At 44.6% G+C, this 14,755-nt stretch overlaps 2 protein-coding genes and 1 long non-coding RNA gene across 12 annotated transcripts in view; 1 reads left to right on the forward strand and 2 right to left on the reverse strand.

Moving 5' to 3' along the window:
• Positions 1 to 14,755, reverse strand: part of SEPTIN11 (septin 11) — a 153,041-nt gene that overhangs the window by 7,801 nt on the left and 130,485 nt on the right. The window lies entirely within an intron of this gene.
• On the reverse strand, positions 11,199 to 12,031 carry LOC149125127 (uncharacterized). Its single transcript, XR_016212483.1, has 2 exons — positions 11,646 to 12,031; positions 11,199 to 11,534 (listed from the first exon to the last, which is right to left on the reverse strand). It is a non-coding gene; the product is annotated as an uncharacterized LOC149125127 (long non-coding RNA).
• The window catches only part of CCNI (cyclin I), a 42,034-nt gene continuing 39,463 nt past the window's right edge, over positions 12,185 to 14,755 (forward strand). For 6 of the 7 annotated variants that reach the window (XM_089303207.1, XM_051820204.3, XM_089303208.1 and 3 more), the window contains exon 1: positions 12,185 to 12,718. Coding sequence is in view for 1 of the 7 variants with exons in the window: in XM_051820205.3 (XP_051676165.1) it covers positions 12,641 to 12,718 (78 nt within the window). In the remaining 6 variants the exon portion in view is untranslated. Of the gene's footprint in view, positions 12,719 to 13,023; positions 14,299 to 14,755 lie in introns of those variants that run through there. The other variant, XM_089303205.1, reaches the window with a different exon arrangement.

The following is a 14,755-nucleotide window of genomic DNA, read 5'->3' on the forward strand; positions in this document are numbered from 1 at the left end:
TCCTACTCCTGGGAATTTACCCAAGGAAAATGAAATCAGTAAATAAAAGAGTTACCTACACCCCATGTTTATTGCAGCTCAATTCACAATAAATATGACATGGAATCAACCTAAATGCCCATCAACTGAAGGTTGGATAAATAAAGTATGAGATATGTATAATACTGAATATTACAAAGTGGTTAAAAAAATGAAATCTGGTCATTTGAAACAAAATGGATGAATCTGGAAAGCATCATACTTAAATAAGCCAGTCCCAAAGGAACAAATACCATATGTTCTCCCTGATTTGTGATAACTAACAGAACACCTAAAAGGAAATCTGTAGAAGTGAAATGGACACTATGAGAAGCGAGGACTTGAACAGCCCTTGTCTTGACTGTCAAGGAACAGTTTTTTCCCCCCTCTTCATACTATCTGTTGAACTCTTTACTTAACATTGAGTTAACTATATGTATATAAAATCAATTGAAAATAGATCTCAGTAAAAAATAAGAGTTCAAATAAGAGAAGGAGGAGGAAGTTTGTAACTGTAAAGCTGTATAGTTCTACATACATTCCTACGGACTTCTAAGGGTACAGTTTAAAAATTTTCCATGGGACCCCAAATCCCATTAAGCTAGGTGGTAAAAATGCCATCTTAGGTGTTAAAGTGATCAAAGTAAATGTTAAAGTGAACATATAGATAGGATTAAGTGTTGAAGTGATCACATAAATAGGATCAAGTGTCTGATAATAATAACAGAATTAAAAAGGAGAGAATGTTCCAACATAGGAAGCAGTCCACACAGCAGACTCATAGAATGACAATCATTTTAAGTAGCACTCTGACCTCAGAATCAGCCTGTAAGATATCCTGGTGTGGCTGAAAAGCCCGTGAGAGCATTTCAGGCATGGAAAGCTAAGACACTGTGGCAAAAAACGTTCTACATGAAGGATCTCTGAGACCCCAGTGTAAAGAAGTGGCCATCAAAGAAGTATGTACTTTTCTCTAAAGAGAGGAGGGAACTTTCAAGTTGCTTATGGCCTTGTCTTAATACTGACAGAGTTTGTTGATTCAAAAGGCTTCCATAGTCTGGGCATCTCATGTCAAGAGCCTCAGGTGGTCATTGACTTCATACATAAGAATGTTAATTGTTAAATTAACAACAGGAGTCACTGTGCACTGACTTCCCATGCAGGACCTCTGTTTTCAATGAGTTGTATTATGAGAGTTAACCATAAAACTTGTTCTCAAACAGTTTGTGTGTGTGTGTGTGTGTGTGTGTGTGTGTGTGTGGAGGGGGGTTTGAAATCTTTATTTAGTATAGAGTTGTTCTTCTGTGTGTAAAGTTAATTGAAAAATGAATCTTATTGGAGAATGGCACTGGGAATGGGAGATTGAGGAGGAGGAAGGGTGTGAGTGAGGGTGGGAGGGCAGGAATGGTGCAAAGAATCACTATATTCCTAAAGTTGTATTTATGAAATTTGTATTCCTTAAATGTTTCTTTGGGATAAAAAAATTGTATAAAAGTCAGCAGGTATTATTTGACACCATTTTTAGCAGTTCAATGTTGATTCAGTGACTGTTGAAATCTTAATGGACAGCATACCTGCTTTTGAACAATTTTAGCAACCAAAGCACTAATGTATTTATAAGCAGAGACAAAGAGAAATATACTGTGCATAATTATAAAAGTCTTCTTTTCATAAAAGTAAGACCCTGTTTCTGTGACCTTAGCTATAACTTTCTACAGTAAGGAATATGATACATATATTATAATGTACGTGGGAGTAGCTGTCAAAAGAAGTCTGCTCTGAGTTCTGTTGAATGATTCTCTGGGTGAAAAACACACTGACATAGCATTAGAATCAATCTTTTAGTGTTCATTATCTATGTATATGCACATTGTAAATCCCTGGAGGAGCTGTGAATTTGGGAGGCCGAGTTTCAGTGGCTCTATCAAAACTGACCAGTGGCCCTCTCCAAGAGGCATGATGAATGATGACAACATCTGATGTTTGGGGAAGAGGGGGGATGTCATTGACTGTTGTAGTTTCTGCTCTGTAGGGATGGATTCCTGTCACACTTCTCCAGCATTATTTTTACCTCCTTATGCAACTTATCCTCAAGTGCTCAGAAGATATTTCAGATTCTGGAATGGAAATTATATTACACTGAGTGGCTTTGAGAATAGGCATACTTGTGTTCTTCAAGATGCAAGTGATTATTAGTATAAAATTTAAGTTGAAATTAGTTCAGTATTTTCTACATGAGTTGATCCAAAGAGTTATTTTGTGTGGTTAGGTCTTTGAGTCTTAGTTTCAGCTATCATACAATTCAAATGAGTAACATGTTAAGAATAGCTTTCTGAACACAACTACAAGGAGAACATTCCTTCGGAATGCATTACTCATAGAATTTATAGAATAACACTCCCCCCAGACAATCTTTGAGGGTAAAAATAGGAAAAAACTATTTTCCCAATATGGTTTTGGTTTACCTTATTAAAGAAAAACACAATCTCCTTATCAATGGCTTAGTATCTGTGTTGTTACGTCAGAAAATAAAACAAGCTGGTTTGGGTAGAACTTTGATGTGCTCCTTTGTGTTATTTCTGAAGTCCTTTGCCAACTGCACTAAAGATGGAACTCACAGTTGGTGAAGCGTGCGCAACTGTCAGTGTGGTGACAGGAGGGGGTGAGGGGACACAGAGCAGCACTGGTGGATGCAATTTCCCATTTTTAGGAAACTGGCATCTGGTTCTAACATTTTCTCCACTCACCCACAAAATCTGCTCATCTAATGAGACTCAACAAGCCATTTAGTCATTCGAAACTCACAGATTACATCATTTCTGTTCTTAAAAAGGGAAGCCAAGGATGGGTTATGATGTCCATGGAACCAGTGCCCCTACCTTCTTACCTGTTGTGTGTTTTGCCATGCGATCGCAGCTCCCCAGTTTATTTTGCAAGCCCAGATCTTCTTTCCTGCCTGGCTTGTGTTGCCTTCCACTCTACTGTTTTAGATTGTGCTTTCTACTCTCTTCCTAGTAGGGTGTGTCCAGATACAGGTCGCAGATCATTAGTGGGTGGCCTCGGCAGCCTAACCACAATTACCTGTCTCATCCCCAACGGAGATCTAGAGGTCAGAGACCACAGTCACTTTAAATTCTGAGAGGCCAAGAGAAACATTAAATGCTTCCTGTTAGCTACAACACCTCCAGAGGCAAGGCTGAAATTGCTTATCTTCTAAGCATTCTCTTCAGAGAAATGAAGCTTGAAAATATTTGCACTTTTGGAATCCACTGGTTCAGCTAGTCTACAAACTGGGTTCTTTACTTCTCACCTACCCTTGTGTCATCCCAATATCCTATTTCAATCTAGGAGGGAAGCATAGCTAGAAAGAAACCTTGAAATCAGACATCAAAGACAAAGACAATATTAAGAGAAGAAAAAGGTCCAAAGAGGTGAGAGAAAGTAGAGAATCAGATTATTGAAATAAAATTCAACATTCCAAAATATATAAATTATATGTAATGGGCATGTAAAAAACATGTACACTGAAAAAAAATCATTCAAAGAAAACATATTAAATAAAAACTAGATTTTTCATTTGCCAAAACTGGATTGAAGACCAAGCATAACAGACAATAATCAAGATGCACTTTGCACAAGAATTAGAATATTCTATGGGAACTTCCTTCTCGACTGGCCAATACCAGATGTTCAAGGTCATGTCTCTGAGTCACTGTTAATGCTTTTACGTTGGACAAACTGTTTCCTATGCTATTCAAAGCACTCTGCAATCTGAACTCCAAACTGTTACTATTTATAGGATAATGTAATTGTTAATTTTGTGTGAAGCTGGCCGGGTCCTGATGCTGATATTTGTCCAAACATTATTCTGGATCTTTTTCCGAAGGTTGAATTCATGATTTCTGGATGAGATTAACATTTAAGTTGATATACTTTAAGTAGAGCAGATTAGCCTCTGCTATGGTTTGGATGTTGTTTGTCCCCCAAGGGGACACTTGTCCCAGTGTGAGGATGTGGGAAGTGATGTATACCTTTAAGAGTGAGGCCTAGCGAGAAGCCCTTAGGTCATAAGGGGAACTGTCCTAGGAGGGGATTCAGGTAGCTCTCAGGAGATCCCTAAGTTTTCCCAAGACAGAACTCAACCCCAACCCCTGAATCATCCACTTGCTTCCTATCTGGCAATATTCTCTCTTGCTATCACATGCACTCCTGTCATCAGTCATGAAATCCTCACCAGATTCAAGCTGGTGCTGGCACCATGGTGTTGAGTCTCCAGAACAGTGAGCTAATAAACCTCTTTTCTTTACACTTAGCCTGCCTTGACTATTACATTACAGTAATGAGAAAAATGGACCAATACATCCTCTCTCTCTGTAGGGGCGGGGGCTCATGAAATCAGTTGAAGACCGTAACAAAGCCTACTCTTAAATAGGAGGAAATTCTTCCAGTGGACAGCCTGTACACCAAAACAGCGACTTCTCCCTGGGCCTCCGGCCTGCCGGCTTCCCTTGCGCATCTTGGACTTACCAAGCCTCCACAGCCACATGAGCCAATTCCTTAAGATTAAAAAAAAAATCTCCCCCCACACACATACACACCTTGTGGGTTCTCTCTGCAGAATCCCAATACAGGTACTGACAAGCTCATAGATTCTATCAACAGAAATACAGGTACAGCAGCAGATAGAAGATTCTCTCTCTCTCTGACTTTCAAATAAATTTTTTACTTAGAAAAGCATTACCTTTCCTTTCACACCTATGGTGCATTTAAAAAGATGTCCACCAATTCTTTGCTTCTCCTCCCATCAGGTTTAATTCCTTCCCCTGCAGCACAGGGTGGACAGAACATGGTAGAAGTGACTATACAGAACCTCACAGATGAGGCCAGACACAACTGCACCTTTCCTGCGTGTCTCAGGCTCTCCTCCTGCCTCGGCGCCCTTGTTTGTTTCTGGGGGAAGCCAGACGCTTCAGGATCTTGAGCACTGCTATGGAGGTAGCCAGGGGCAAGGCACCCAGGCCTGCCGCCAACAGCCACTCAGGTGGATGCAGATTCTCCAGTGCCTTTGGGGTTTCAGCCCCAGCCGTGTCCCTGGAACATCATGAGAGCTGCTGAGCCAGAACCACCCTGCTATAGTAGTTAAAGTACTCGCTGGCTCATGCATGAAACTGTGAGACAACACACTTGTAACTACGCTTTGGGAAGATATTTGTGAGACTAATGTGTTTTAGTAAATGTTAGCAGCCAAGCACTGAGGATTTGTTACATAATAAATAACTAATACCACACTCAAATCTGTAAACCCCTTCCCTGGCCAGCACATGGGATTTCTCCTTTCTCTGTTTCTCCATGGCATTTTTGCAGATAATTACTGTAATACTGCCATTATCAATGCTCCCGTGTTTGTCTTCCTTGTGAACTGCTTGAGAGTAGGCCATTTTTATCTATCCACATTAAGTGAAAAAAAAAAAATCAAACCCAAGTTTGGCACATAAAAGCTCTTAATAGTTAAGCTACTAATTAGGCTTCCTATCTGTCCTACCTTTTGCAAATTTTATCCCATTTAATGCTCATAAAAGCTCTGAGATATACTATCATCAAGGGGAACTAAATGGAGGGAGGGAAGAAGAGAGATGCATATCCCGCATCTGCTGATTTACTCCCTGCAATGCCAGCAACCAGGGCTTGAAAAAGCAAAACGTTTCAATGATATATTTTTATTCCAACCAAAATAAATAAATAAAAAATGTTTTATTTAAGAAGTCCTTCTGATATGCAGATTTCAAATAGGTGATTGCTATTCAATTTCCAAGGCTCCATTTAATAGGGCAGGAAACTAGTGATCCCCTGTGAGGTCTTTTTAAAGCTAATGATGAGAAAACTAAAGCCAGTTTACTGCAGGTCGGACAGAATCTGGAAAGCAATCTGAGGCTTCCTATTTCAGAATTTCTGGCTTGTTCAAGTCCCCGGTATGCTCCTGATTCTAGCTCTCTGCTAGCATGCACACTGGGAGGCAGCAGATGACGACTCCATTATTTGAGTCTCTGCTACCCATGGGGCAGAGCTAGACCGAGTTTCTGGCTTCTACCTGGCCTAGTCCTGGCTACTGAATAGTGAGGCAGTGGATGGGAGCTCTGTTGTTGGTCTCTGCCTTTCAAAAAAAATTAAAAAATTAAAAAGGTACATGATTATGACAGTAAATCATTTCCTTTTTGTTGCTGTAAGCTTTAATGTTTCTCACATGGTACTCACATAAATTATGTGCTGGAAATATTACCAAAAAATTTCACTTTGGACCGAGATGACTAGAAATTTCTGTCATTAAAGATTAAATAGCTTTGCCTCCTTTACTCATAATAATGTAGCCATTGTATTTCTCAGTTGTATCTCTCAAAGGATTAACATGCAAACCACTTTGCGTTCATCAATTTGATTTCCTTCAGTTGTCTTAGACTTGGGACTTGGTCTTGCTTTGCGTTACTTTGCATTTCAGAGCAGAGCCTTCGTTATGATAGCACAGTTCCCCAGGTGCTTCCTTAACTCTATCACTTGGCATCAAACAAGGTATGTTTTTATTTCAAGATGCAGTATTCCAAACATGAAATAAACCTAAGCAAATTTTAATAACCCTTTCTCCAGCAAAAATCAACTCCACAGAAACACAAATCACAATTGCTCACCAAATTTTTTAATATTTGTTCTAACATTAAACACGCCAAAGATAACCACAGAGTGAGTATTTTTGTTTGAAAATTTATTGCAAGCCCTAAATATGCATGGAGGAGGCAGTTAAGGGTAATGGCTGACAGTGCTGCCATGCTTTGGAATCAAGTCCAGCTGAATTTGAATCCTAGCTGTTCCTCTCCAGGCCACACGGCCAATACTGGGGATTTACTTTATCTCTTAATCTTCTGTAGAATGGGAATGCTGTAGGGACAAACATGAGAGAATGAATAACAGTATTTGGTCCAGGGAGGCGTTACAGTGCAGTGGGTTAAGCTGCCATTTGCAAGGCCTATATTCCATGTTGAAGTGCCAAGTTCAAGTCCTGGCTACTCTACTTACGATCCAGTCTCCTGCTGATGTACCTGGAAATGCAGCAGATGATGGCCAAAGTACTGGGGTCCCTATAATCCACGTGGGAGGCTTGGATTGATTTCTGGGCTCCTGGTTTCAGCCTGGCACCAGCCTTGAGTGAACAAGCGGATGGAAGCTCACTTTCTCCTGTCTCTCTCTGTCACTCTGCCATTCAAATAAATCTTTTTATAAAGTGCTTGGTACAATGCCTGGGACACAGTCACCATGTGCCATGTGGAATACTAGTCAAATTGTACTCTTTAGGATGAAAGAGAAACATTCAAAAATATATTTAAAAAGTATACAGGGATATTAATGTTTTCTTTATATAACTTGCGTATCTTCTCAAATTTCATAAAATTTCCTTTTATTTACAAAAACAAGGTTCAGTTATTAGAAAAAAAGTGTTAAGGTCTGACAAACAAACAGTGACGAAAAAGAATGTCTTTTTACTTCTGTTCAGACAATTGGAACTAGTTCCTTACCCAACTGTTGATTAATTAATCGTAATTATATTTATAGTATTGTAGATTGAATCACCACTGGCACCTTCACAGACAGTAAAACAGTTTTCATGGACCTAAACTTCAAAAACAATAAGTATATAATTAAATGGGAACACTTACATACTCCTGGTTACATTTTAATTGGCTCAATCCCCCTGCCAAGAAATTTGGCAAATCAGTATTCATGAAAAGCCATAAAAATGTAAATACTGAAGGACTCTGAAATGACCTAGATTACACTTGTACATGAACATGTTCACTGAACTCGTTTTTTCATGTAACAGCTTTATTGATACATAATTCACACACCATAAAATCCATCCAAAATGTACAATTCAGTGGTCTCCAGTAACTTCAGAGCTGCGCAACCATCACCTCAATCAATCTGAGGACATTTTCATCACCTCAAAAAGAAACCTAACACCCTTTAGCTGTCACTCCCTACCCCGCCACCAATCCAAAGGCTGCCCTCAGTCCTAAACGTCAGCTATTATTTCTGTCTCCATAGATTTGCCTATTCTGGACATTCATATAAATGGGATTGTATAATACGTGGTCTTTTGTGATTGGCTTCATTCACGCATAATGTTTTTGGAGGTCATATATCTTACAGCACATACAAGTACTTCCTTTTTAAAACAAATTTTAGAACTTATTTGAGATATAGATAGAAAGCTCCCAGCTACTGGTTCACTCCACAAATGCCCACCGTGGCTAGGGCTGGGCCAGACTGAAGCCAAGAATCCAATTCAGGTTGCCCATATGGGTGGCAGGGATCCAAGTACTTGAGTCATCACCTGCTGCCTCCTACAGTGCTCATTCCCAGGACATTGGTGTAGGGAGCAGAGGTGGGACTTGAACCCAGGCACTACAGCATCAGATGCAGTTGACTGCTAAGGCAAATGACCTGGCCCAGCACTTGCTTTTTATGACCAAGTAATATTCCATTGTACACCGCCTTTGATTTTGTGCATTCATCAGCTAATCGATGTCTTGGTGAGTTTTCTGTTCTATAATAAAATATTTGGGACCAAGTAATTTAAAGAGAGGTTTGTTGTGGCTCACAGTTCTGTAAGTCCAGGACCACGGTGCTGACATCTGCGTGGCTTCTGGTAAGGGCTACATGGCAAAAGGGGGAGCAAAGGAACAGGTGTTTGGTGCAACTGTTAAGATGCCTGCATCCCATATTGCAGTGTCAAGGTCTGGCTCTGCTTCCAGTGCCAGTTTCCTGGTAATGCAAACCCTTAAAAGCAAATGAGGTAGGAGGAGTTGGACAGGAACTCATGAGAGAGGAAGAGCAAGCTCAGGAAATTGAATTTACTTTCTAACAAACCACTGGCTGGAGAACTAACCCAATCTCTGCAGAAGGACTTTAATCCCTCTTAAAGGATCCACATTCTCAACATGAGTTCAACACTGTGACACTGGGGATGTGAGTTTTGGTGGGGACAAACCATAGCAATGGACATTTGGGTTGTCCCATCTTTTGGCCACCCTGAGTAATGCTGCTATAAACATTAATGTGCAAGCTTTTTTAAAAGATTTATTTATTTACTTCAAAGTCAGAGTTACAAAGAGAAGGAGAGGCAGAGAGAGAGGTCTTCCATCCGCTGGTTCACTCCCCAATTGGCCACAACGACCGGAGCTGCGCCAATTAGAAGCCAGGAGCTTCCTCCAGGTCTCCCACGCAGGTGCAGGGGATCAAGGGCTTGGGCCATCTTGTACTGCTTTCCCAGGCCATAGCAGAGAGCTGGATCAGAAGTGGAGCAGCTAGAACTAGAACCAGCGCCCATACAGGATGCCAGCACTGCAGGTGGCGGCTTTACCTGCTATACCGCAGGTTTTAATTTTCATTTCTGTTGGGGAACATACCTAGGAGAATCTTTTTTTTTTTTGACTTGCCACAGGCAATTTTATTTACTTATTTTTATTATTCTTTGAATTTACTTTTTAAGGAATACAAATTTCATAAGTACACTTTAGGAATATAGTTATTCTTCCCACCATACCCACCCTCCCACTCACTCTCCCAACCCTCCACCTCCTCCCTCTCCAATTCCCAGTCCCATGCTCCATTAAGATTCATTTTCAATTAACTTTGTACACAGAAGACCAACTCTATACTAAGTAAAGATTTCAGCAATTTGCACACACGCACACACACACACAAACTGAGAACTATGTATACAGTTAACTCATAAATACAACTCATTGAGGACAGAGGTCCTAATTTAACAATTAACACTCTTATGATTGATTGTGGTCACCCGAAGGTCTCAACACGAGCTGCCTAGGTATGGAAGCCTTTTGAGTCCAGTATTTGGACAAGGCCATGAGCAAAGAGGAAACTCTCTCCCTTTTAGAGAAAAGTACATCCTTCTTTGGCCGCTTCTTTCCACTGGAGTATCTCTCACAGAGATCCTTCATGTAGAACATTTTGTTTGCCACAATGCCTTGGCTTTCCATGCCTGAGGCGGAGACTCCGCCTTTGAAAGAGTGAAAATCAGAAGCCGATTTATGGTCGTCATATATTAGAATTATGCTATCCTCACAGTACTATGCTGAAATGCTATGTATTCTCCAAACAAATGTGGCTCACGAAGGATGAGGACCACGCACTAGTACAGAAAAAGGTTGCACGAAGTGAAACAGCAGGACACAAACACAGCCTACTTGAAATCCTTCCAGGGCTTCCCAAGGGGCTTCGGGCTCCCTGTTCTGTCCTTTAGATCTGTCCCTTGCCATCCCTGGCCTCAGCGCTTGCCAGACTGAATTCTCTCCAGGGCCAGTCACCCTGCTTTAGATTTTGAGACTATCAGCGCCACAGCCTTTGCCCTGTTGCTTTCTTGTCCGCTTTTTCTGCCCAGTGGTTTCAAGTCTCCTTGCAAATGTCACTTCTGAGAAACCTTTTCCGATATCCCAGCGGAGGCAGCTTGCAGCTCGATACTGCTCACACTGCTCATTGTGTATTCCGTCAGCCATCGGACACGGAGAGCCTGCTATCGGCCGGGGCAGATCCCAGCCATCTGTGAGCTTACCTTCGAGGGAAGGGAAGTTCGCCCAAGCAAGAGAACCGAGGCCCTGGGTGATTTTCGATGGGGCTAATTAGCTAAACGGCTCTGTTGGGTGTTAGGACTGCAAACTCCAGGAAGGCAGGAGCTTTTTCTGTCCTCGTTTACTTAGGGTGTGCAAGCGTCTGCCCACTGAATAGCTCAATATTCTCTCACTTACAGTTAAAACGGGCACGTATAAGACAGAAATGGAAAACAGAAATGAGGCTATTTTAATAAATGGCTGAGTTTAAGGTCACACCCCCTCGTTTTCTCCTTCAAAGCTTTCTTTTACTACATATCCTTTTTATAATCAAACAAAAGATGAACAAATATTACCATTTGGAGTGCAAGAACCTTAAATAAAACATTTACGTCACCTCACTCACTCATCCAGGACTTGGTCGTAAAACCTCTGAAATACCCAGCCGTTGGTTAAGCAGACATAATTCTCCTGACAGGTTACAGGGCAGGATCCCAGCCGTCCGCGGTGTCGTGTACCATATTTAAATACGGCCTTCAGCACCCATGACATGAGCTCTACCGGTTTCTTTTTTTTTTTTTTTTTTTTTTTTTTATTTATTTGAAAGGCAGAGTTAGAGAGAGGCAGAGACAGAGAGAGAGAGATTCCGTCTGCTGGTTCACGTACCAGCTGGCCTCAACAGCCAGGGCTGGGCGAGGCCAAAGCCAGGAGCTTCCTCGGGTCTCCCACATGGGTGCAGGGGGAGAGGGACCTGGGCCATCCTCAGCTGCTTTCCAGGACGCCTAGCAGGGAGCTGGATCGGAAGTGGAGCAGCTGGGACTCGAAACGTTGTCCCCACGGTGTGCCACGGCGCCCACCCCCGTTTTCCGTTTTCTAAAGCGCTTGAGGCTCTCCCTCCACCTACACACGATGTGGCAGCAGAAAAAAATATCCCCAACTCCACTTAACACGTCATCGGTAACAAAACACCACCTGACTGTTATTTTACGAGGTCAACAAAGACTGCCAGACCTCTCTGCACAGCAGATCACCAGCCCGTTCCCAATTAAACTCTCGCCACACGCCAGGTGCCAAGTGACGTCGGATGAAACCAGGCAGCTCCAAGTCCGGCGGAGGCGCAGAGCCACAGAAACCCAGCCCCGGGGCCCGGCTCGGCCGCCGCTTTCTTGCCAGGCGCGCATGCGCAGCGCACTCTCCGGCCGCCACACGCCTCCACCAGCGAGCTGGGGCCGCTGACGTCATGTTGCGGCCGCCGAGGAACTCTTCCGCTCCTCAAGGAAAACGAGTCCGCGCATCTTGGGCTCGTCTGAGCCCACGGAAGAATCCCTCCCTCCTCCCGCGCTAACGCCAACCCCTTCCCCTGCCCTTCTCCAACAAGCCCGACTTTTTACTGGACTTCGCTCTATGTCTCTTGGAACGAGAAGGCGGCAGAGAGGGAGGAGGCGGGCTCACGTCACTGTTGTTTACAAGGAGTGAGCGCGCCTAGGGATCGGTCCGCGAGGGCGGAGCCTAGGGAGCCGGCACTTCTTCCTCCCCTCCCCTCCCTCCCCAGCCTTCCCCTCGAGCAGACGCGGCAGCGCCTCTGTCTCGCTTTTTCTTATTTTTTTCCCCCCTTTCCCCTTCCTTTTTTTTTTCTCCCTTTTTCTCCCCTTCCCCCCTTTCACCATTTCCCCTCGGAGGCGCTTCCCCCGGGCAGGGGCAGAGCCGGCCTCACCCCCCGCCTCTCCCCGGCCCCCGCCGCCCTATGGCGAGAGGGAGCCCCCTCCTCACCCGGGCACCAGCGGCGGCGGTTGGAGGAGCGGGACCGGCGGCGGCGGCCTCACGTCCAGGGTCACCATGGAACTAACTCGCTGAGCGCCTGGCCGGCCGCAGGCGTGTGTCCCGCCCGAGTGCCTGCGCCCTCCGTGCCCCGCTCCCCCTCTTCTCCCTCCTCATCGGCCGGCTCCGTGTCCCGCGCGCCCCGACGTCGCGCGCTGAGGAGAATGAGGCGGTGACGGGGCCCCCGGATGACCCCGCGTCACCCCTGTGAGGCCTACAGCTCTGCCGGGGTGGAGGAGGAGGAGGAGGAGGAGGAAGAGGAGAAGGTGAGGGGGCGGGGGCGGGGGGCTCGGCGCGGCTCCGCCAACCGTCGCCCGCGCGCGCGCGCGCCGCCCGAGTGGGAGCGCCGGGTGTCGCGCGCTGCTCGTCCCCGCCCGCGAGCGGCCGGCACCTGCCGGCAGCCTGGTCGGGCTGACCTGTGATTCCGTCGGCGAGAAACTTTGTAGGGACGGCAGCTCGCTGCCCCGGAGCGGGATCTGGGCTCCGCGAACCCGGGTTCACGCACAAAGCGGGACACGCCCCCGCCTGCAGACTTGGGCGCACCCCTCGGGATGCCTTCCCTTGGGAGACGGGGTGGACGCCGAAGGGATGGGGCGACCCGCGCCAGTGCCGCGGGGGCCCGCCCCGTGCGCGGCCGCGGAGAAGGGAGTTGCACCCCGAGGGGCCGGTGAAGATCTCGGAAGGTTGCCAGGGCGAGCCCAAGGACCCCCGCGGAGCCGAGCCTCTCGGTGGAAGTTGAGAATTGGGTAGCAGCATCGGGAAAGTTACCTGTCGGGAAGCAAGGAGGGTTCAGGCTGTGAATGCCCGGCCTAAAATGTGTATGGAGTTTACTCTGCCCTCGGGGAGCCGCTCAGCGTTCCGAGCAGCCACGCCGGATGGGCGCATCACGCCAGGCCCGCTCTCGCACTCGGCCAGGCACGCCGCGGCAGTCTCGTTTTACCCTTGCAGTTAACCTGCCCTTTAGGTAACTCGCCTAGAATCTGGCGACCAGAGTTGAGTGACTCTAAGGCTGTGCGGTCTCTGTCCTGCGAGTGGATTTGTTGAGGAGGGTAACAGTGGTTGCTGCTCTAACTTTTCCTGGGTCATTTGTGGCAGATGGAATATAAAGGAGCGGGCAGATAGCTCAAGAAAGGACAGAGTTTAGAGGAGCTAACCTGGGACCAGAGGAGTGAGAGAGCGTGTGCTCCTGCAGGGGAAGTTTCTTAATGCTGATCCAGGGCAGACCAGTAGAGCATGAGCTTGTTGGAGCGGTGCTGCGGGTGATGTGGAGTTACAGGTAATGAGGTCGCGTGACAGTGTGGCATCCCAGGAGGTTAGACTGTGTCTTAGTCACGATTGGATGCTGGGAGTGTGTTCATATTTTACCCTGATTGTAAAATACTTTCTAAGTGAGGAATGTTAACCATTCTGTCGATTTTTCTTCATCTTTAAAATGAGGATTACATGAATTAATTTGGCACAGCACTTTGAACAATAGCTGGCCAACTAGTAAAGATTGAATACTTTTACTTGTAGGTGCTTAACAGGTGTAGGCTATTATTGCTAAGGCATAGTGTTAAATTTTGGAGGTTAGTCTTTGCCATTCAGAAACTCACAGTTCATAGAAGTAGGTCTCCAATGATCGTTGTGAAGTAATTAAATGCACAACTTGAATTATGTCCAATTACAGATGTAGCAAGGCAGGTCCCAGTTGTACCATTTAGAGTGTACTATTCACAGATTGAGACACTTGAAGAATGTGTGAGCTAGACATTTCAGGTTCAAAGAACAGTGATCAAAAAGGCATTCAGACGAAGAGTACATAAAGTCACGGAAGGAGCAGAACATGAGGTTCTCATATGGTCACGTAAGTAAATCCTTGTTCCTTTGGAAAGGAAGGAAGATCCAGAAGTTAGCACCAGTACAGGATTATTAGCAAGAAATGACATTGTGATAATTACATAATATAGTAATGAAATTGTTTATATTGTATACCCATCTCTCTGCAGTACATTTCCTTAGGAGGCCTTGAATGTGGGTATGATTAACATTTTATAAACGATTAACTCAAATGTTAAGTTATTTGATAAGCATGGAGAAAGGAGTGAAAGAAGCAATGACAAGAATGGAAGGAGAAATGTGAAACTCTTATTAGATATGTGTGGACTATGCAAATCAAAATTGTCTTTTTTAGTTCCTAAAAAAAGAGTTCTTTTTCTGGATGTGACCAGCAGTGGGCATACAGTAACAAGATACAACTATAAAATTCTGTTACTTAAAACAGAGTAGTGTTATATTTTAAGTGTTTGTATTTTATTCCTTAA

Source organism: Oryctolagus cuniculus, chromosome 8, assembly GCF_051225735.1.
Source record: "Oryctolagus cuniculus isolate XC-2025 breed Fujian yellow rabbit chromosome 8, ASM5122573v1, whole genome shotgun sequence".
NCBI lineage: Eukaryota > Metazoa > Chordata > Mammalia > Lagomorpha > Leporidae > Oryctolagus > Oryctolagus cuniculus.